Source organism: Etheostoma spectabile, chromosome 22, assembly GCF_008692095.1.
Source record: "Etheostoma spectabile isolate EspeVRDwgs_2016 chromosome 22, UIUC_Espe_1.0, whole genome shotgun sequence".
Taxonomy (NCBI): domain Eukaryota; kingdom Metazoa; phylum Chordata; class Actinopteri; order Perciformes; family Percidae; genus Etheostoma; species Etheostoma spectabile.
In genome coordinates this window covers 19455866-19479810 of record NC_045754.1, presented here as the reverse complement: position 1 = coordinate 19479810, position 23945 = coordinate 19455866, and the positions used below count along the sequence as shown (strand labels likewise).

At 42.2% G+C, this 23945-nt stretch overlaps 1 protein-coding gene across 5 annotated transcripts in view; it reads right to left on the bottom strand.

The window, feature by feature from the left end:
• Positions 1 to 23945, bottom strand: part of palmdb (palmdelphin b) — a 78583-nt gene that overhangs the window by 25403 nt on the left and 29235 nt on the right. For 4 of the 5 annotated variants that reach the window (XM_032504359.1, XM_032504356.1, XM_032504360.1 and 1 more), the window contains exons 4-5: positions 21144 to 21274; positions 20061 to 20175 (exon numbers count right to left, since the gene is read on the bottom strand). In XM_032504359.1, coding sequence (XP_032360250.1) covers positions 20061 to 20175; positions 21144 to 21274 — 246 coding nt within the window. The remainder of the gene's footprint in view (positions 1 to 20060; positions 20176 to 21143; positions 21275 to 23945) is intronic. The other variant, XM_032504357.1, reaches the window with a different exon arrangement.

The window sequence follows — 23945 nt, the reverse complement described above, 5'->3', positions numbered from 1 at the left end:
GCAGCTGCGCACCACTGTCCATATAAAGGGCCAAGATGGCGACCGTCGGAGAGACACAGAGGGAAGCCAGCAGGCCGGCTCCGTTTCTCCTTGCCTCCCAACCTGCCACACTTAGTTTCTTTGATTGTGTAATGTTCAGTTCGTTATTGTATGGGTGGACCTTTTAGTGTGTTTAGTTTTCTCCTGTTTGTTTAAGTTAGGAAGGTAAGTCGTTGTTGTTCTTTTGGTTTGTTAGGTTATCTTATTTTTGTTTTCAAGACAGGGTTGTTTTTGTTTGTTGTTTTGATAATAGGCCACCCTACAGTTTAGGTAGTTTTGGTTCTTTGTTTATTTAACCTTATATTCAACAATTCTATCATGATTGTGTCCAATAAAAATACTTGGACCTACATATGTTTTGTGGCTGCTTGGGGGACGGGGATAAATGGGGAAAATTAAATCGCTTTATGTTGCGTCCTAGGCACCCCTAGACTGGGGCGTAACATTGGTGAACAGACTATGCAGCGCCAACACTCATGACATGGTTGAAGGGGGTTTTGTCCATTTGTATTTCATTTTTTAAACATTCATTTATCACAATTATTTATTTGCCATTATAAATGATTCTGATGAATGAATATTCAAGAAATAATAATTTATCGGCCATTATAAATACCGATAGTTTGGAAAATGCCTGATATTGGCCGATAATATCGGCCCGCCGATATATCGGTCGGCCTCTAGTATCCTGCTCTGTCAAACGGCAATGGTGCTTTTGAGTAGCACGTACTGGGTTAACGCTATGTTATCCAATCAGGGGGAAAGGATTGTTTTCCCCTACGGCGACTACGCCACAAGCCACGCCCCCAGCTACGACGAGTCATCCACCAAGTGCATGCTTGATTTACAGATAAGAGGAACATTTTATGTTGATTCGATGGTGATTCACAGTTTTACCAGGCTTTTTCATCGTGGAATAATGCCACAGTGTAGCGCGCCGCTTGTTGGTCCGTGGCTGCAACACAAGTAGTGCCTGGTAGTACAGCGGCTGCCACGGAAACCAAAACTTGTGTGTGTTAAATTTGGAACCAATGATGGGATTTAAAACGATTCCAATAAAGAAACGATTCCGATTTGGGAACTGGGCATTGATGCCTAATCCTATTTATGACAACTGATTGTTAAATCTGCCATAGGGCTGCGTATCTACAATGATTTCACAGATCGATTTGATTCCGATTGAGGTCCCGATTCAATATCAATTAGGGAGATTTCAGTTACAATGCCAGTTTAGCTTGGATATAAAAGTGATTCTCAGTGAACATATGCTGCAAGTTGTACAAGTAAGAAGCAACCCTCAAATTTGAATTTGAAAACTCCCGGCCCGTCACGTGATGCCCATATACATCCACGGTGAAGAGGCATGTATACTAAAAGATTGATATTGGGAGTAATCGGTGTCAGTCACTCACTCATACAAAGATGGATTTTAATTGGAGAATCAATTACAGAATTTCAACCTAAAAAAAAAACTAAAATTAAAAAAACTGCTTTTCCCAACTTAAAGATCACAAACACAGAAACCCGCTACTTTTCACAAATATCTTTATCTGGCAAATGTGCTGAACTGAGCACTTACTGGAGGGTGCATCATACAAGCAAAAGCAAAATATCAACCTTAAAGGCTTGTTTCACAAATACAACAAATATACTGTACATTACTGTATATTTATTCCCTCAGAGACAGATATCTCCACCTAGTATGCCACTAGTCAGATACAAATATTTAAATTTGGTTCAACCAAAGGCATTTATTCAATCCGCTAATATCAGCATCTTGGGTCAAAAATTTGAAATGTTGTCTCATTACAAAACAAGCGATTATCCACTCCATGCAAGGACAGTCCAACCTCACCGCTTACACACACACACACACACACACACACACACACACACACACACACACACAGATACTGCAGCTAGTCGATACACAGCCTATTATCAACCCAATAACTACTCTGCTAGGATGCTGGCGGCATCTCTCCGTCCACATCAATACCAAACACCAGATGATTTCCATTTTAGTAATGCAGATAATCCAGCGTGGATCCATACTCTGACACAAAGGCAAAAATGTGAACTTTTGGATGTGAGTGTGTGTGCATGTGAATGGACCTACCTGAGAGTGTGTGGCGGGCAGAAGGCTCTGCTCTGTTTCTGAGTGCAGCCTCACACTGGCAGCTCTGCCTGGCTGCTGCCGCCCCTGATTGGACGACTGGTGAAAGGGGGGGTGTACTGGAGAGAGCCAATACTTGAGCTTTCTCTGATGAACCCACACACCGGCACAGAGGAGCTCATCGTGTGCTCATTCAAACACTCTGTCCCATAGCGGGATTGATTGTCACTGCCAGTTTTTTTCTCTCTGCTAGTAGAAAGAACGTTACAGGTTCTTTTTCTGCTACATTTATATATAATTAAAGAGTTTGCGTTATGCTTGGAAATAATTTTGTGTTTCTATAGGCCTATTTTCCTGCTGCTTAAAACAGGAAAAAATTCACCTAGATGGAAATAGCCTGTGTGATATGTTGCACTTCATTAATTTGGCAATGATTTGGATGTTCCAAATACATGTTGATTTTTTGTGAGCCAGCCATGCTTTGCTTTGGATCACAGGTTGTTGCTTTAAATGTCACATGTTTTACTTCTTAACACTAAAGTCCATATACATCCAGCTCTACATGAGCTGCCATACGTCAATCGGCCACTACGTGGCACAGTTTTCTAACTTTTGAGGAGGCGCTATATGACAGTTTTCTTGAAAATCATGAAATATCATGCAATTTATTTTCTAGACTATGCTCTATGCACCTAGTCTGGCTATCACCAGACCAAGCCAAGCTCAATAGATTTGAGATCGAGCGTTGGTCTTGGGAGACTGCTCTGTATTTTCTCTGGACAAGAGACGTGATCAACAGGCGTAGTTCAAATGACTCTGTATGCAATTAGAAAGTCCTTCAACCAATCAGACCAACGATCTGGGTGGCGTAGAAGCAACAGCGGCATCAGCGGGTTGCTGCGGTTGCTGCGCTTTGGTGGTGTGCGGTGGCCGCTATGTTGAATGTAAACAAGAAGCGGCTTGGTTACTTCTCTATTGTCATCGTGTTAAACCTGCCAATAGCGCGCCAGGTAGATAAGCCAGTTTGTGATTGGTTCCCTCAACATTGTGAACTGAAGCAGGAGAATTAAACGTCCAGGTCTCCAAACCGAGCAGCAGGGCATATCAAATCGCCGGCAGAGTGGGCGGAGTTTACCCAGTCTACTCTGCACATGCAAAATACATCCTGTCTATGGGCATACATCTCGGTCTTGCCTCCAAGGTTCGCCAGGACTGGAAGGCTTGGACCTCTTTCACAACTGCTTGCAGTTTTAGTTTTCCAGTTAGTTTAGTTTTTTTTACCTGCACTAAGTCCATTTTTTTTTGTATCCCTGGGAACAGCAGAAACACACTGTGAGGTGTCTTCACCTCGGAAGTTGATGAACGCGCTAGCTTACAGTTGCTTTGTTACACATCCAGCAGTTGCAGAGCTACATTATCATTCCTTTGGAGTGGTGTTATCATTCCTTTGGAACAGTCTGTATGGCATCAATTTACTGTAATGCAGCCTTTAAAACTAGGAAGAGACAACACTCATGCCATATTATGAAATTACGATATCCAAAATCTAAGAAGACATCTAGTCTCATATCACAATATTGATTGTCATGTCGAAGGGTTGAAAGAACACTGAATTGCCATTCCCCAGGCCTTTTTTTCCCCTTTAAACCACGAGAGCCATCTAGTGGGCTCAACAAATACACCTCATGGAAATTAGGAAGAATTATGACTAAAAAGTCATAGTAAAAATAAAGTGTCCAGGCACTCAAGGCTGGTCACAAAAAGGGAATACAAAGGCCTTTATCTTACAGGGCAAGACAAAATGCACCAAAATGTATCGGTTTGAGCCTTCCTCAGGGTGTAGTGACACTCAGGGCCCTATTTTGCACTCAGTGCGGCCCAAATCCCGACCCAAGTGTCTTTCCTAGCATAAGACTGACGCAGTTGTCAATTTCCCGTCCAGCGCCCACGTCGTTTCAGTAGCAAATGCACCTGCATCGATCTTTACCCATGGGAATGATGGTCTTACAGGGAGGTGTGTTCAGGTGCAATCTCGGCGTATTGTTATCTTGAGTGAGCGTGAATGTGATTGCGCAATAACGCAGCATTTCATTACTATTTAAACAGCACATTACTAAAATGAACCTAGGCTCGTTCACAGCGTGCACACACACTATGCTTGATACACACACACAAATATGGAAAAGATTCAAATTAAAATATAACAACGTGAAATAGTATTTATAATATGATCTGCTCGCGCGCTTTCACTTCACCCACGAGCAGATCAGTTTCTTCTCCAGGAAATCTCTCCACCATCATAATAGCAACGCGCCAAAGTACAAATGAACCTGGCTTTTTAAGAGAATGGGAGATGACACTATGATTGGTTCATTGCATGTTACGCCCAAAACACATGGTTAATGAAGACACTACGTACGCTTAGATCGTTAAAATAGGGCCCAAAGACTTGTGATAATCATTTGCAGGTGTGCACAGGTGTGATGGTGAGTTTTACCTGGCATACCATTACACATAATACAAAACCAGAAGTACAAAATGCAGCATCTTGACAATCATTAGTCAATAAAGCAAAATCAAGAACAGCCAGTCACTTTTTGTAACCAACCTTGAGTGCCTGGATGTATTTTTTCTTGACACTTTATAGTATAGTATATAATTCTTACTCCTTTCCCACATTCTTTATTCCCTTACATGAGCACCGGTGGTTAAGAGGATACCAGAAGCACTTATGCCACTTTTTCCTTTTACAAATACACCTCATGGTTCACAAAGCTTCATTTTGACATCACTAGTGACAGTGGGGTGCTGACACAGGTGGCTAGCTCAGCAACCAGGTTTCATTGGCCGGCCTCAGCTCCGCCCATGCTCCAGAGCAGGCGGAGCCTGGCTTCACAATAGCTCTATAAAAAGCTATGGTTGAGAAACTTTGTCCTTGTTTTATATACTGTACAGTCTGTGGGTTTTATCTGAAAACAGCTGCCTGCTGCGACTGAAAACGACGCTCTGAGAGCGTTGAGAGTTTCAGAACTTAGTTGTTTGCCTTGGTGATGCTTCAGTCTGCTATTGATTGAATAGGACGTCTCAGGCTGTTTGATCTTTGTAGCCTATTTATCATCTATTAATTGTGAGTGATGCCATTTGTGTTTAAAAGCATGAGTGCGGACCCCTCAGCCAGTTAACGTTAGTGAGGCTATACTGAGAAGGACAGTTTTGTATTTATAAATGTCTGTTAGATGGATGGGCCCGTCTACAGAAAAGGGCCCAGTGGTGTGGTTCAGTGTGATGCTGTTCTGCTCAGGGGTTTAGGCGTAATTTAAGGAAAACAAAGCAGAAAAGGGCTGTATGTATCATTTTTGTGCATCAATGTTGCTGTGAAATCAGTTCATCACTTGTTATCAGGGTGTTTCCAGCATAGAGGAATTTTTAGAGAAAAACCCAAAGAGGTTTTAGCCGGCACCAAAGGAAAATCACTGGTGCCAAAAAAAGAACTGAGAAAAAAAAAGTAGCACTTCAGATCCTCTCTGAATGTGTTTAATAGGAACATATCCAGCAGTCGTTGAACAAGCAAAACATAAACATGAATAAGGGCGGTCTCCTGGTGGATTTTAACTGGAGTAGTTAGATATATTATTTTTTTAAGGCAGTTTTGTTGATTGGGGTTTCATTAAGTCAAGCTTAATACACTTTTTTGTTTTATCAAATGGTCAGAAATAACAGGCAAATGCATAGATTTCTGTAAAATTACACAGACTCATGTCATTTACACGAGGACCACCCCAAAGACCCATTTTAACTCAAGAAAAAACCCTGGTAATATTTTAGTATATGAAACAACAAGCATGCCCATTGTAGTAACTTCTGTATTTTCTGAATGAAGGACACATTCTGAAATGAACCAACCATTCACTTAATGACTACCACTCCTCCATCCCATTGAGCGTTGCAAAATCCCAACACATCTTTCCAGACACAATGTAGTTACACTGGTTAGGCCACAAACCCCTCACTTGTCTTCCAAACCCCTTCAGAGGTTAAGGTTACACTGTCTTCTGGACTCGTCTTTGTCCTTCTAAGGCTGGTCAGGAGGGAAGTGCTACCACATCCACAACGCGTGACTGACTCCAGTCTATCCATGATGAGAAAAAATATGAGTCATCTTATCACCACAAAAAAAGTAAATTAACAAGACACATGCATTCCTGTTAGAGGAGGACGGAAGAATATATTCACAGTAGTTAAATACACTTATCGAGCAAATGGAAAGACAGATTCACAGGGAACATTATAACATTGATTGGTTCTGCTTTTGTCAGGTTTTTGTCTTGCATACAGAATTGCCGTTATATAACTGTCTCCTTTAAGCATGATGTCTTGGGTGCCACCTCGGTTTTTTTCCACCCTCCTCCATGTTTTCATAATTCCACAGAGAGACGGAGACGAAAAGAAAGAAACCAAGGACGAGTGTTACATGAGGAGCAGAACAATAACAGTCAGTCCGCCCGCCCAGCTGTCTGTCTCCGAGCAAACCTGCTGTCCTGTCTCAGACATGTAGCGTTTTAAGAGCTTGTATTCATGTTTTTTAAAATTGTGATTTAAAGCCGTGCACTTGTTTGGGTCCCAGCATTAGGTCATTTATTAAATTTAGAATAATTCTCAGACGTACGTGCCATTTCTCTTTCTTGTAGTTGGCTTCGGTGGTGAATACGGTCAAACATTTAGTTGCATTAGGATGAAGGAATGTCTTTTCATGCTGTGTCAGGTAACACTGCCAAGAACAACACTGTGACCGTTAGTTGATGAAGAAATATGTTTAATCACAGAAGGAAGTCAATGCACACAGGCCAGTTAGTTTAAACAAGTAGAACTCCAAACAACATGGTGTCTTGTGATGATTTACACATTCGTTTGGAAAAATGAGGCACCACTTTAAAAAAGCTATACTTTATAAATGTTTCTAGTTTGAAAAAAATAGGTTTATTAATAGTAAATACATGATCTATCAAAGCTTTTTAAATATACTGTACATAACAAAGTATATGGGCTCCTGAACATTCCTTTTATCATTTTAAACCATAGAACCAAAAAATGGTCAGGTTTTAATTTAACATTGTCTGTGCCCATGTTAATGGGACTGTCTAATGAAACTAACTTGCCAGGAGGTGGCAATAAAAGCTTTCTGAATCACCAACTGGCCCAACGTCAGTAGCTGGCAGCTGCTTTCCTCAATTAGGTCGGAGCACAGACATGGCAAGATAAGTTTTTTTTGCAACAAATGGCACAAAAGGGAAAAGGTTTGCCTCCCTATTGCATAAAAAGGCATTTTTAGTTTTATTATTGGGGGCCCAAGCCCGGGGATGGGGAACCGGGGGACCCGAAAGGGCGTTTTTTTTCCGGGGGCCCACACAGAAGGGTGGGAAAAACCCTATTGTTTTCGCTAGGTTTTCCCAGTTTTTTCCAAACCGGCCTAAAAGGGGTTTGCTGCAGAAAACGTTTTATGGGGGCGCCGCCCCCATTTTCAAAATGGTCCAAAAGTCCGAAAAAGACCTCCCCCCAAAAAAAATTGGCACACTTCCCCCCAAGGTGGCCTATACCGGGAAAAAAAAGCTTTTTTCCCCTAAAAACTCGAAAAATGACATCGGAAAAAAAAAAACCCTTTTCCATAACGCTTTCCCCTGGACCCTACTGAACCCTGGATATAGGCCCGCCCATTCCGCCGGGAATTTTTATGGTGAAAATCGCGATTATCAAAAACCTTTTTTTCAAATCTCCGAGACCGGCCTGGTTTGCACGAAACTTGGAATGTTTCCCCACAACCCTGAACAAATTTGTAAAGGATTTTAAGGATAAAATTGGGTGTTACAAACCAAAAAAAATTTGTTGCTAGCTTGGAAACTTTCCCTTTGCGATATCTCGGCCAAAAAAATGTATCAAACCCAAAATTTTAGAATATTATTGCTTGACCCCGGGGTCGCCCAAATTTGACGAATTGGCCCGCTAGGGGGCGCACAAATAAAAAAAAGGGGTTTTTTTTCATTAAAAAACTTTGCCATATCTCGGCCAAAAATACGTGGTATCAACACCAACTTGGGGGATTTTTTGGCGGGCCAGGAAGTTTCTACATAATTTTGGAACGGGGGACATTGGGGGGGGATAACGAGTTTTTTGGTTTTTGGGGAAAAGTAAGGTTTAAAGGGGGAATTTGTTTGCAAATCTCGCACAGTAAAATGCACAAAACCAAACCGGGGTAAGATTGTTTGCCCACCCCCCGGAGGTAAATGAAAATTTTGGTAAAAAGGGCCCTTAGGGGCGTCAAAATAAAAATAGAACTTTTCCCCCGGGTGTGGGGAGCGGCGGGGGGGGTTTGGCCCGTTGAAATGGTGCAGTTCTGGGGAGGGGCCCAACCGAGGGATGCGGGGGGCACCCGCGGTTTCGCAAGGGGGGATAAGGGGGCCGGTTACAAAGGGGAGGGGGGGGAAAAAACCCCTTTTTTTGTTTTCGCAGGATTTTTCCCCCTCCTTTTTAAACCCTTTACCATTATTATTCCACCCCCCAAATAAAAGGGTCTGCAGCCTAAACCGTACATGGGGGGCGCGCGCCTTTCATACTAGTCCAAATCCGCAAAGACCTCAGCCAAAAAATTCATACACTTCTACCACTAGGTGGCGCTATAGCAGAGAAAAAAACACGTTTGGCTCTATAACTCCCAAACGTACATCGGAAATTAAAAACTTACATCCACGCGTTCCCTGGATCCTACTGAATCTCGTGTATAGGCCACGCCCATTTCCCTATACTTTTATGCGTGAAAAATCGCGATTTATCAAAAACCTACTTTTTCTATCTCCTCCGAGACCGTGCAATGGATCTGCATGAAACTTGGCACATAGCATCTCCAGGCCGACCTGACACAAAGTTGTATAAAGAATTTTATAGGATAAAATTGCGCGTGTTACACGCAAACAATTTGTGTAGCTAGCTATGGAAACATTTCCTTTGCCATATCTCGGCCAAAATAAATGCTATCAAAGCCAAACTTTAGAATATTACTGCTATGACCCCTGGGGGTCTGTACCAAATTCCATGAACATTGGCGCTAGGGGGCGCTACAAATAAAAAAAGTGTGTTTTTCACGAACGTACTTTGCCATATCTCGGCCGAATACGTGGTATCGACACCTAACTTGGGGTGATTGTTTGGCGTACCGCACGGAGGCTTTATACGTAATTTGGTAACGATGGGCCATTAGGGGGGCGCTATAATCGACGTTTTTGGTTTTGTGGACAAAGTCAATGCATTTAAATGGGAAATTTGCAATGCAATATCTCTGCCACAGTAAATGCTATCAAAACCAAACCGGCCAATGATTGTTTCACCACCGCCGGAGGCTCACTGCCAAATTTGGTAGACAGGCCTCGGGGGCGCTTTAATCAACATAGAACAATCCCGGGTCGCTGGGGACGACTGGCGCGGGGAGGCTTGGACCCGTTGAAACTGCGTGCAGTTCTAGTTATTGTTATTATTACTATTATGTTGATGTAATTCCAGACAATGCAGCTGTTATTATTAATGATGCAGGACATTAAGGTAGAAATCATTGGATATGGGGAATCTGAATCTGACCTGTTAGAGGCCTACTTGTTTCCACCCTGTTAGGCAAGAATTTGTTTTAAATATTCTAACCACAACATTCCGTGTTTGGTATATTTGTATGTTGTTTTGTTAAGTGAGGTACATGTAATTCATATGCAAATACATTTATTTCTAATTCATCAAATCTACTAAGCCCATAACTTTAAAGGCCCAGAAAAAAATCACTTTTTAATTTTATTTCCTACATTCTTCTTCAACAAACCGTGTTTTCCCAGGAAGTTCCACTTTCTTCCTTTAAACAGAGTTCATTTTTCTTTTAAGGGTCCCGTTTTTGCAGGTCACCACCCCTTGTCCCTATGTAGGGACGGGTTTCCAACTTGGGGGTAAATTGGTTGTGGACCCCAAAACCCTCCGTTGTGTAGGTATCTTCGATAAGTTCGCAGTTGGAACCTTGGCAAACCCCTTTGGGTTGGAAACTTTGTATTGACCCCGGGGGTGGAAAAGGGGAAACCCCTTTCCTCCCCAATTTTCATTTTCAAAAAATTTTGCCTCGTAATCATCTCTCATATCATCTCGCTGTTGTATGCCCCACCAGTGGATGTCTCTTCGCCTGTCCTCAGCGTTTCTAGCCCTGAAGATCATAGTACGGGATCGATTTTGCTCGTTTGGCGGGCGTTGTGAGGTTCCTAGGGGTCTCTCGCACGAAGGGGACGTCTGTTAAAACACGGAGCTTTAACAAGGGCATCGGATCAACGTGTATTTGTGGGTTTGAAGGATGGCATAACCCCCAATGTAGGAGGTGAAGGGGGGCGGGGGCATCCTTTTGACCTGGTTTTGATGAGACAAGGGTTAAGATTGTTATCCCCGCATAAATCTTGCGTTGCGATCCTTGGGAGTTTAAACCCCCAAAAAGAGGCTGTGAAACAGATGTCGCCCCGTTTTAGTTTGGAATGTGGAGTGGGCATTTTGGGTTTTTCTCGGGTTTTTGGACTTTTGACTCGGGTTTTGGGTTGGAGAGGTTGGGCGGGGGTTTTTTTTCTTGGGGGTTTTTTCGTCCCCCGGGTCGGGTTTCTCTCTGGGTTTTGGTCGGGGGGTTTGGGGTTTGGCTGGGTTTTTTTTTGGGCCGGGTGTTGGGGTTGTGCCCCCTGTGTGGGGTCAGAGTGACGGGTGATGGTACTGCATCAGTGGGACACTCTTACTGGGCCGGATCAGCAGCTCTTTACTCTTTGATGAAAATTTCCCCCAAGCTCCTTGGGTTTTTCCCTCCTTGGGTTGCAGGGAAAGTTTGGGGCCCATATCATACCCTTTAACCCCCTCTCCTGCATGGTTTCTGGGATGATGCTCGCTGTAGAGACCACCTGGCTTTTGCCTGTTCTCTTATTATGCTCCACACTAATCTCCATCGCAAATGTAGCTAGAATGGAGAAAAGACTTAGATGAAGGTCTCTGGACAAAGACTAGAAGGTACATTTAGTTCATTGACATGTCTTGATACGTTAAACATTTATTGATGCTATATTCTGATTTTCATAAAAAGGTAAAAACAAGGCATACTTGTAAAACATAATGCTGTAGTTTAAATACAATACTTGCTTATACATTGCTTTTTAATTTAATTTCAAAGAGAAAAAGGGCTGGATCACAGTGATGATTTGCAGGCTGTAAATAATGCAAACAGACTCATATTCTGACACTACAGCACGTTGTCTTCATCAGATTCACATGTGCAAATATAGTTAACCCTAGAATAGTGTACATTTGTCACTGGCTCAGAAGCTGAACAGAATTTTAAATCTAAAGGATATGTGATCCTCTTTTAACTATACTTAACACCTATGTGCAGGTGGAAAAATATACAAATCTAAAATCCCAGATAAACTGCAGAAGAGCAGCTTGTGCAGACGCTGAACAATAAGATGTATCGGAACACAAAACTGAAAGTTACACACAAATGACTGTTTATGCCTTTCCACAACGTCAAAGAAAAGCTTCTCTACGGAGTTATGTCGAGTCAAGTGGATGGCAGAATAGATTCAGGTAGGGAGTTTTCCACATTTACCACCAGTGCGGTGCCTTTGAGCAAGGCCCTTAACACAAACCGCTCCAGTGGAGCAGCTCCAAGGCCAGCAGGTCAGACTGTGGTCGTACTGGGCGTCTTCCAGACAATGTAGCATCCATAAAAATGATTAAGACAGCTGGGCTATTTGTCTTATGCCTTACCAAAATGTTGGCTGTTATGCATTTATGTGTTTGCTCAGAAAAGTGAGCTTGAAGAGATTTAGCTGTTTTTGCAGTACACTGTTGAGGTGTTTAACGGCAGACAGAAGTCTCTATAAAAACGCCAAGAAAACGCCAAAGCGGACGCAAGATGTTTTCACACAAAATCAATATTTTAAAAATTAGACGTAGTCTAAGTTCTGGGGAAAAGAAGAGAAATCTCACCCTCTCGTTTGAGGTAGTGACATAGTCAGTGCCTGCTTCACAAAGACGCATACTGGATTCATCCTCTTAACACAGTTAAACCAGTTGGCCTTGCTGAAGAAATATCTATCATTGATGATACTAGTGCAGTGCCCAGTATTTTCCTTTCCACTACTTTATCTAACTTTAAGCGCGGTTCAATCAGCTTGGCTGCGGCGAATTTTTCCGTCTAGCCATCACACATCCAGGTAATGATGTGGCCCGGGCGGGGGGAGCAGGGAGCCTGTCTCAGTCTGCTGTGGAAGCAGTAACATTACAAAGTATGAAGACCGAATATCCGTGGGTTGGAGTTATTTATTTATCTTTGATTAGGAGAATGCACATCAATCAACATTTTTGTAAATGTCCAGTGTTAGCCAGATGGCAGGCCCTGCCCGAGACCGGGGATCGAACTCTGCAGTGCCAACCTGCTGTGACGTGCTAACCACTGAGCCATTGTGCTGCCAGTGTTAGGAGGTAGGTTGGAGGCAGGGTGGTGGATGAGTCAAACAACACAGGACTTTCACCCAGGAAACTGAGTTTTGTAGCAGAGCCGTTGTATATCTATTTCAAGCACAAGACATGCACTTTTTGTCCTCATTTTAATCCACCTTCAACCCACGCTTGAATTCATCACCAAATAGATTTGAAATCCCGTTCAACCTCTTGTATTGCATTTGCATGACAAATCCTAGGTTGCCCTACTGTATCTACTGTATTAAGAGGATAAATCCTATACTTACATCTCAACTAAAAACTTGTCTCAAAAGAACTGTCTAAGGCGAGCGCTTGCCTCGCTTTTTTGGTTCTGTTTTTTTTGTTGGTGTATAAATTAAATTTCCTTAAAAAGACACTTGATTTATTGCTCAGACAGCAATTTTCTGTCCGTTTTGACTCTGATAAAGACACAGTGGAGTCAAAACGTAACTCTGTTGCACTCTTAAGGGCTGCACACAGTCAGTGTGCTCCAGTCTTTTCCCTGCGGTGAAAACCTCTGATGGTTGACTTCAGCAAAGTTCCAAAATGGCAGGCATGGAGTCAGTGTTCAGTTCCCCTCACAGTGGAATCTAATTTGCATCCCGGTGAAATGTAAAATTACAGCTTTTAAAATGATGAAACCACGAGGCAATTTCAGTCAGAGCAGCCAGTTTTGTCCTGACAGCTTTGCCTAACAAGCACACAATGAATGTCTTCATAACCACGAAGCTGAGGCTCTCTTTCCACAGTGTCTCATTTATAATACCTGTACCACTCGTCTCATCATTTTTTCAACAGATACCAGCAGGGTAGGAAATTTGCACCCGCCACCAGCCAATGACTTTGCCTTGTATACCAGCCACAGTGGCGGGTGGATTGTTAAACATTCCTTGCAACAGATTGGACAGCTTTTGTCAAAGAGTGCTGTTGCTAAGTAACAATAATGCACAGTGAAGTTGCGTTACGTTACAGCTAATGAATCCCCAACATTTCCGGATTTTGCTGCTTCATAATAAAAACATTCAAAAAACGAAATAACGGAGGCTTTTATTGTTAAGAAGTTATAGGAAATTAAACCGCTCACAGCCGGGGCTTTGCCCATACATGTTTCCGTCAACTCCAGACTTTTGTTGAGTGGTTGAATTCCGGAAAAAGTGGCTCGCAAAAAATACAAGTGGCTGGTAAACTTGGGCATCTACCAGCCACTGTGGCTGGTGGTCCAAAAAGTTAATTTCCCACCCTGGATACCAGGGTTTTCCCATAGAAAAGTTGTTAGCCCTAGTGAGAAGTGTCTTCTTTTTTTTACGAGGCCCTGGCTGGGGCCAGTAACAATGTAGCATCAATGTAGAGCCCAATAGTTGCTGTGACAAGAGAATCGTCGACGGAATCGTGAAATTGAGGATTTAAAAAGCTATGAGACAGATTCCATAGGGCCATACTTGGCATGGAAATGTCACTTTTTGAGGTTTTTTAACATTAATATGAGTTCCCCCAGCCTGCCTATGGTCCCCCAGTGGCTAGAAATGGTAATAGGTGTATTCTGCTCTGCCTTTGAGAAAATGAAAGCTCAGATGGGTAGATCTGGACTCATTCCCACCCAGAGAATTTGGCCCACCCATGAGAGAGAGAGAGACATCATGGCTTTCAAACAAGCAAAGTGGCAGTTGGCCAAGGCCACACCCCCAGCCTCCACCTGGCCCCCCACTTTCCTCAAAAGCTACAGACTCGGAAATGGCACATACTAAGGAAAGCTCATTGTGGGACTGGCTCTTGTGGCTGGAATTCTGCTCCAAGGCTGAATTTTGGGAAAGAAACTTCAGATATGGTATTAGGAGACCACTAAGGTCTATATAAAAGAGACTTCAGATACAGTATTAGGGGACCACTAAGGTCTATATAAAAGAGACTTCAGATACAGTATTAGGGGACCACTAAGGTCTATATAAAAGAGACTTCAGATACAGTATTAGGGGACCACTAAGGTCTATATAAAAGAGACTTCAGATGCAGTATTAGGGGACCACTAAAGTCTATATAAGAGACTTCAGATACAGTATAAGGGGACCACTAAGGTCTATATAAAAGAGACTTCAGATACAGTATTAGGGGACCACTAAGGTCTTTATAAAAGAGACTTCAGATACAGTATTAGGGGACCACCAAGGTCTTTATAAAAGAAACTTCAGATATGGTATTAGGGGACCACTAAGGTCTATATAAAAGAGACTTCAGATACAGTATTAGGGGACCACTAAGGTCTATATAAGAGAGACTTCAGATACAGTATTAGGGGACCACTAAGGTCTATATAAAAGAGACTTCAAATACAGTATTAGGGGACCACTAAGGTCTATATAAAAGAGACTTCAGATATGGTATTAGGGGACCACTAAGGTCTATATAAAAAGAGACTTCAGATATGGTATTAGGGGACCACTAAGGTCTATATAAAAGAGACTTCAGATATGGTTTTAGGGGACCACTAAGGTCTATATAAAAGCATCTAAAGAGCACCATGTCATGGGACCTTTAAATGCTTTGAGCTAACTGGAGATGTGAAAATATGTCTAAGTTTCCAACGAGCCGCTCCGCTGTAACTACGTTTTAAAAATACATTTAACCCCCCCCCCCCCAGTGGCTTAGGCCTGGTGAGGGGAAACTTAGGTCCGATGGGGGGGCCAGGCTTACAATCCACTTGGGGAAACACTGACTACTCCTGACAGTCGATCAGTCAGCAAAGCAGAAGGTGATGTCAGCATATGCAGTAGTAAGACCATGCCTTGTCTGCCTGTACCTTTCTTTGGTTCTTCACTGGCACGCTGACGTAAAGGAGACTCTTTTGTTGGAGTCAGCGGGATGAATGATGGGATATCTGGGAATGGTGAGGGGGCATGATGTGTCACATCTGAGGAGACAAATCTCACCGGTGAAATGTAAGAACACACTATAAATGCAAAGAGACACTGTGTTTGCTAAAAGATCACCAGTAACACGTTCTAATAACCAAGTTAGTTAATTAAACTTTGGTTAAAAGTTGTTTTACTGAAAACAATGAATTGACCTATTATTAGTAATAGTATGACATATGCTGTTTTATTATTAGTTTCAGTGACATCCAATATTAGGTTATACATGTACACATTAACACAACAACTCAGCAATCACAACTTTATTTTAAAATATATTAATTACACATAATTCAAAATGCAGGGTACTTTAAAGGTAAGTAAAAACCATTTTTTAAGCAATTGGAAGATTTTAGAAATATCAATTGCAACTTTATGAAGGCCACCCACATAATAGTCTAGTAGGTGAACCCCAAAATGTTTTATTACAGAAATGTGAAGTATGGGTCCCCAGTTTACATAAACTGCTGGATGCTAATTAGCATAATTAGCATAATTATCATTATTGGCTTAATTGTCCATTTTGACCACATATTTTGCACTGAATGGCCAATTTCTACAATTGGTGAGTGGTTTCAGAGATTTCAGATGATGTTGATTTCAATTCTGGTATTGTCAGATTTCAAAGAGCAAATTTTAGTACATATTGTGATTTATTTAGGCAAATTCTGATTATTTTCAGGCAGAACCATAGGTTATTTTTATGATAAACACAATCTTACATTTCAGAATCATGAGTGCGCTTGTGAATGCTGATGCATTGTTTTCAGAGTGTAGTGAAGCTGAATCCTCTCCTGACACTTTTGAATATCAAATGCTTTTTGGAGAAATGAAGAATCTTTGTTTGGCTGAATGTTATGCATTCCTGGAGGAAAAAGCAATGCAGGTATAACCTTTATTGCAGAATTATTAATCTAGGGATGTGTTCTTTGTGTCTAGTCAGACCTCTTGAGAAGAAGAATCTCTCCGATCACTTTAATTGTAATGACAAAACATTGGTTCTGATGTGTTTCAGGGTGACAAAATATTCCAATCCTTATCTTGGTATTTCATCAGAAAATCATGACTTGTTATTTTAAGATAATAAAGTCCTCCTAAAGATTTCAGTTGACTCACAAAACAATACTATTATTTAAGTCGATAAAATCGTGATCTGTACCAGTCATTGCTGCCTGTGTTTGAATGATAAAGTGTAAGAGCTACAGGTTAAATAGGTTAGTTGGCTATATCAACGATAAATTAAACATTATGTCAGTCAACATTCATTGTTGTAGCTTAATAACATGACAAATAATGCCCGATCTACTGTGTGTTAATACAGCCTATAGTCAGAGACGTGAAAAACAGAATCACAACACATCCAAATGCAACAAAAGTGTTTACCTGCCTGGAACTCTGCGTTTAGCTCCTACATGTGAAGACAGAGGAGTCAAGGGTCAAAGTGGTGAGAGAAGCACGAGGTCAACATCACAGCGCTGCTACAGAATCACGCTGCATCAGCGAGTCACTGTTATTTCACTTGTGCTGTGTCTCAAACCGTGCACCTCTGTACCTCTGTGCTGTTTTGAGTACACAGTGCGTTCCCACTGGCGAAGTGCGGCCAACTGCAGCACCCTCCGAGTACCCGCTTGCTGCACTAACAAAGGTCAAACCGTTGAGTTGTGGATTGCTGGACACTATTCGCACTCAACGGCTGCCGTCTCGGAAGCTACGGGACCTCCGATGTATTTTAAAAACTTGTGAACGTGGCGGGCAAGAAAGCTGCACTGGTCATTATTGAAAGTGTAAAAACTGCTTTTTACCATCAAAGCTTTATTGCGTAGCTTTTTTTTACATGAATGAACGTGCGTTACATTGAAGCCATTGCCAAATGTGTTGCTACAAAGCCAATTAAAACTATCAGCTCCACACAACTCTCTCTGGATTTTTCAGCATGGCCATGTTCAGAAGATTGTGGCGTCCGGTGACTTTCCCGCGTAGAAAATCCATCAAAGATAATTACCTCCGTCATGTTTTTTTTAATCCTTTGTGTCCTCCGTCGTTACTAGGAACTGTGTGGAGGAGGGGGGTGGGGGTGCGCGCTCACAGAAGGCTTGTGTAATGTGGATGCAAGGACAGTTTTGTTGTCATTACTTAGGAGGGGACGACATTACTTGCCGTCCCCTCCTCATGGGGGGGGATGACAGAAACTACGCCCTATAGCTTTAAACAGAAGAAAAACAATAGTCATTTCCAGTCAGCGCATAACGGCCGTGCAAGATTTGATCGAGATCACATGACCTTGTTGAAATGTACACACTGACACAAGTACATAGTGTACTACATGTAATTGCACTCACAGAAGTATCCGAATTGAGACACACTATTTGTCTTCCAGTACAGACAGCAACCAGAAAGCAAATTATGCATATTAGTCCTCATGCACTGCACGCCCACCATGTGAGAAATCCATTTACCTGCCACCTTATTCACTCAAAGCAGCCGCTTGTGAGCCAAAGCACACCCACACAGTCCTCGGTGAGAGCTTCTTGTTAGAAAACGAGGACAGATTAGAGGAAGAGCCACAGGCAGCATGCCGTGAGTAGAAAACAATGATGATTCGGTTAGAATTAAGTTTGGTATATTCACAGAAAGCGCTAAAATCTGTTAACATCTGTTTAAAAACCCAAATTCTACCTCCTATAACCCACACACTTGATCCTCAAGTGTTGTTACAGATACACTGTCTCTCACGTCACATAAATTATGAACAGGCAAGTGAGTCTTGAAGAGGTTTTTTTTCCTGTCTCAGGCATGCCCGTCTATCATTTGGACTCGGTCTTGACTCCGTCTCGACTAGTCCTGGCCTTGGACTTGTCTTGGACTCGACCAAGGCAGACTTGACTACAGCCCTATCTAAGTATTATAAACCTCGATCACCTTTTCAACGTGGCAGCTACCAAAACGTCCACTTGCATTTTTTTTCCAGTGCTTGTTTTTTCAGTCTAATCTCCCAGTAACACCTACAGAAAGACACCCATTCCCGCTCACATTCACACAACTACAGGCCGTTTGGAGCTGCCAGCACACATAACCGGAACATGTGAGGGCTATCAATGATTAAAGAGTTCTTCCACAGCTGTTAATTCCTTGTGACGAAATAACAAAGGTCATAGCTGAACGCAGTGATGCGACTTCTATCAGCGAGAGGGAACATATTTATCAGAGAAGCACAAATTAAACAGCCTTTAAGTGCACAGTGTTTTTTTTACTTCAGTAGGTGTTTACATTCAATTGTCAAGCAAAAAAAGAACTAGGTGGTATGGTTTCCATCGAATGAAGCATAGCGTAAGTTGGGGCAGGTCATGGAGTCTCAGCTCATAGCTGACCGTTCCTAAGCCAGCCAACCAGCTGATGGCTCGGCTAAGTCCCTCTTTTGATTGGATTTCCAAATAGCACTCTCTATTTAAACTGCTTTTCCCAGCGTACCTTGTTGCATTGCTTGCAACCTTCCTCCACCACAGCTCCTCCTTTTAAATTCACGTTGTCTGACTTATAACACGGCATGTCTCGGTCAATGATGCTGCTCTGTGTGGAATTTGGTTCAATTGGGAAAGTTTGCCTAGTTCTTTCATGTCAGCGATTGTATATTCCTGCTGCCCGGGGATGAGGAAACATCATGTGAATATCCTGAAAGAAGCCAACAGCGGAAAACACCCGATCATTTCTCTACAACTACTTATTTGACAAAGGCCTTTTCATACACTCTTTTTCCGCAATGCTAAAAAAAACCCACAAAATTCAATAAGTTGTACTGAATTTTTACCATTTCCATTCAGCTTTTCTAACACGCCACCTAAAAATGCGCATTAAATGTGTTTATAAAATGCTTCGTTAACATATCTAGTTCCGGTATTCTCCACCGGCTGGGCGGGAGGTGAAACAGCGAGAGCATCCAATCAGTTTACCAAAATACACCCCCACCCAATATTGTTACTGTCTCCTCTACAACACCACAGAAGACGAGAGATTAATCTAGAAGCCGAAAAACATCACAGACATCACAGATTCTTTTTATCAGGAGAATGCAGAAAGAGAAGACATGGGGTTTAACTGTAGGATTGCTTGGAGTGGAAAGTAGATACTAGCTTAACAATAGAATCTGCGAATCAGGCAGCAAGACTCTCCGCTTCCGAGACGCTGCCGGCGTGGTATGGCGTGTTGTGGTGGACAGAACAAAACCGGAACACAGCACGGACTAGTTCATTCAGTGAAGAATGGCTGTTAGGAGCAACTTTTCAAACCCCATGTGTATTCTCACATCAGCAATCAGCAAATGTTGTTAAAAGCTAAAGGATTATTAGATCGCATCATGATCCATTGCCTCGAGATGATGCAGCAGAAGTAATCAGCAAGCAGCACAGTAGCAGTGTAAGTGAAGAGCGAAGCAAGCGCAGTATTAAAAGGCAGTCGGTTTACGTGAACCTTACCTTGATAATGTCCTCGGCCGTCCTCTCCACCTCTTTCAATCGTTTCAGAACGACTTCTTCATTGGCAGAGATGTTGAGCTCCTGGGTTTCCAAGGCCTCGATCTCCTTCTCTATTCTGTACAACAGAGTAAAGGACAGTGTTGATTAGCCAAACCAGCTGGATGGCATTTTCAGCAGTTTTTAACTTACTGCAGCAGCTGGGGAGTATTTGAATGGCTTTTTAACAAAGCAAGCACAACACAAATGCTTCAAGGCCCCCCCCCCAACACAGCATCATGGGAAGTTTTGCTGCATTTGCTTGTAACGTAATTCCAATTTAAGACATGGAGACAGAAGTGAATAGTTGATTTTCAGCTTGGGTAATGTGTAACCCTGTCAGGCATTTACACATCTTAGATTTTTTTGTGCCCAGTAACTCAAATTCTTCCATTTTTAATAGCCTATGTTTAGGGATTTCTTTCCTCGGTTTTACCCCTGATTAGCAACTAATTTTATTTTGACAGTAGACTTCTTAGAAATTCCACATCTGCAATTCATAGTTATAAACAGCGGTGATCGCCTCAGGGCCCATTAAAGTATCTCATTGCGTTGTTATGGACAACAAAATAACAACTTGAATTGTAATTGTCATTTGACAAATTAATCTAAGTGTATATAGATATGTTTTTTTCTCTTTTACTTTATCCCCTTTAAAAAATAACAACCCTGCCCTTGTAATAAGGTAAAAAATCACAGCTTGTATGAAGCGTTCTATTTTCTATTAGTTGAAATTAGTTAAAATGTATTTGCTTATGAATTCCTCTTTACTTTTGTCCATTTCTATGGTGAGATTTCGGTTTAACAGATCAAAACAGCTCCTGGAACGACAGAAATGGGGCTTGATTTGAGGCTCATATGAATTGCTCCAAAGTCTGTGACTATTTGCTTCTGCAGCAACTGATTTTCTCCACTGGGATCACTGACGCAGCAGTGCACCTGCACCAAAATACAGATGCCTTCACCCACATGATCTGTTAGTTGTGCCAGCTCTCTGCCGGCTGTGTGTGGGATGTTCTGTGGGATGTACTGCAGTCTTCAAGTTACCTGAGGATGTTGCTCTGCAGGTGATCACTCTGCTGCTGTTCGTCCTGAGCCTGAAGCCTCATGGCCTCCTGTTCCTCCTCCGACTGCTTACTCAGACCATCCATCAGCCACTGCTCCCTCAGGGCTTTCTTCTGCCAATCAAACACAGGCACAGCAGTATTTCGAGTTATATTCTTTTTTTTCCATGAAGGAGTTTATGACATTATTATCATGACCTTGCCATTCCCCACCTTCCCACTAGATGCCCTTAGAGTTCGGTGTAGACCATTTCAATGGGATTCTATTGCTAAGCAACAGCCTGGGCCCTTTAACTTCCTGTTAGTTGTTGCCATTCACATACATTGCAACCGGAAATCAACTTAGGGCTATTTGGAATGTTTAGGTTTACATCTGTGAAATGGTCTTTACAGTGAGAGCAGAGATAAACCGGTTTCAAGCCTCTTGCTTTCAGTGAGGTTGGGGTGCATGGGCACCGCGCATGGGCACAGCCTACGGGCACTGCGCACGGGCGGCGCGCATGGTCGCCGGCAACCGTCTGGTCTTTCATATTGATTGCGGTCAGAGCAATCTTCTTCCCTATTGTAGACAATTATTCCAATGTGGTTGTATTCAAAATCTTGGGTTTAATAATAATAATAATAATACATTTTATTTAACAGCGCCTTTCTAACACTCAAGGACGCTTTACAGAGAATAAATGACAGATATAGGGAACATAAAAGTGTAAGTAGTAATAACAAAACGATAAAACAAAAAACAAAACAAACAAACAAACAAACAAAACAAAACAGGAACAGTGTATTTACAGATAAGCGAGCTGGAACAGATGGGTTTTAGTCTAGTTTTGAACAGAGGGAGAGAGTTGATGTTGCGGAGGGTCGGTGTGGAGTGAGTTCCAGAGCTGGGGAGCAGAGCGGCTGAAGGCTCTGCTCCCCACGGTGAGAGTCGAGCATGGGGGACAGTGAGGTGGAGGGAGGAGGAGATCTGAGGGAGCGGGAGGGGACGGCAATGTGTAGGATTCTGATAGATATGGAGGGCAGGTTATGGATGCTTTGAAAGTATGGATCTGGCACTCAGACCCTCCGCTCACAGTCGCCCAGGCTGCGTTTGCACACCACGTTGAATGCAAGAAGCTTCAAATGCCTTTCGTACAGCTCGGCTAATTTTAGTTTCAGTCTTTCATTTTGTACAGTATCACCATTTATAAGGTGTTACACTTTCACACAGACTCACACATATTCCACAGATTCGCTGTGTCATTCCTGGAGTGTGGCCTGGCTACACCTACTGTATGTACAGTATTCTGGGATAGGTGGGAAAACACTGGCTTTTTAGTATTTCTTTAAACCAATCACAACTGTCCTAGGTGGTGCAAAGCCATGGCAACAAAAATAACATGAGCAGAGATACATCCGGCGTGTGAGGGACGCATTCCTTATCCTTATGTACATTTGTTAAGCCAGACTACTTCCTTAGGGATTCCTGAGAGAAAGTTACCGACTATCTGACAAACTGACAAATCAGAGCAGTGTGGCCCACCGGGCCTAAGTTGCCCCCCACCGGGCCTAAGCCACCGGGAATTATTTTTTGTATTTTTAATAAAAAAATTTAAACTACAGTTACAGTGGGGTGGCTCAGTTGGACGTTCCAACACAATGCTTTCACTATAATCTATGAAACTGGTGACACTGGACAGAGAGCAGCATAGTGGGGCGTATGCTGCGCGGAGATCTGCTCTACAAGTATAAAAACAGGACAGTCTTCTATTTATATTTTTTATGTGAGTTGTGTGTGGCCCTTTTACACAGAAATGGATCATAAAGTGTCTATATATCTTTTACTACCGATATGGAGCATATACATCTACATTTACCGATATACAGCTTCGATGCCGCACGGACCGCTACAGAAAATCCTTCCTACCACAGGCAATAACACTTTTTAACACCTCATCACTGGGTGCAAGATAAGACTTTTGGACACCACACTACTGCACTAAGTGCAACCTGCACAATTGGTTTATTTACATTTTAGCATATTATTTAAGCAGTTGCATATTTTTGTTTTCCCATCCTGTACATATTCAAATATTTGTTCTTTTATTTTATTCATATTAATATTTCATGTATATTGTATGTTTGTATATTTTTCCTAGTATTTCATTTATATTTATATGCTGTGCTTTGTGACAGATTTTGCTGCTGCAACACCGGAATTTTCCATTTTTCTTGGGATCAATAAACATCTATCTATCTATCTATCTATCTATCAATCAAAATATACAGTCCAAAACAGTAAATTGACGTTTTCAAAGCTCATTGCCCGCTCAAAAGACAGCATTTTTTTTAAAGCTAACATATTGGACAGGTTACTGATACTGTAGTATATCGTAAGGAGACAACGTTGTTCTTGTAGAAACTGATGCTGTTGCAGCATCTATGCTAGCAGGGCATTGTTGATTTGAACGAAACGTCACCTCTCCGTGTTGTCACACACACCTAAACCACCCCTGGAGCTGCCAGGAGCTCCTTACAGGACACTGATTGTGGTTCGGACCAATCAGCACCCTGTTAGAAGTGAGGAAACCATTACTTGAAGCAAGATGGATTTTTCGTGCAATCTCATAAACCAGTGTGATCTCGTGATTTCGCGAGAATCTGGCTGCCATGCAAGCTAAAAGAAGAGGTTGACTGCCAGTAATAAAGGTGTAGAATAGGATCAATATTACAAAGTTATGTGATGCTGATGCGGATGGACTCAAGGCCTGGCCTTGCTTCAGGTTGTGTCTGAGTTTGTACAGAA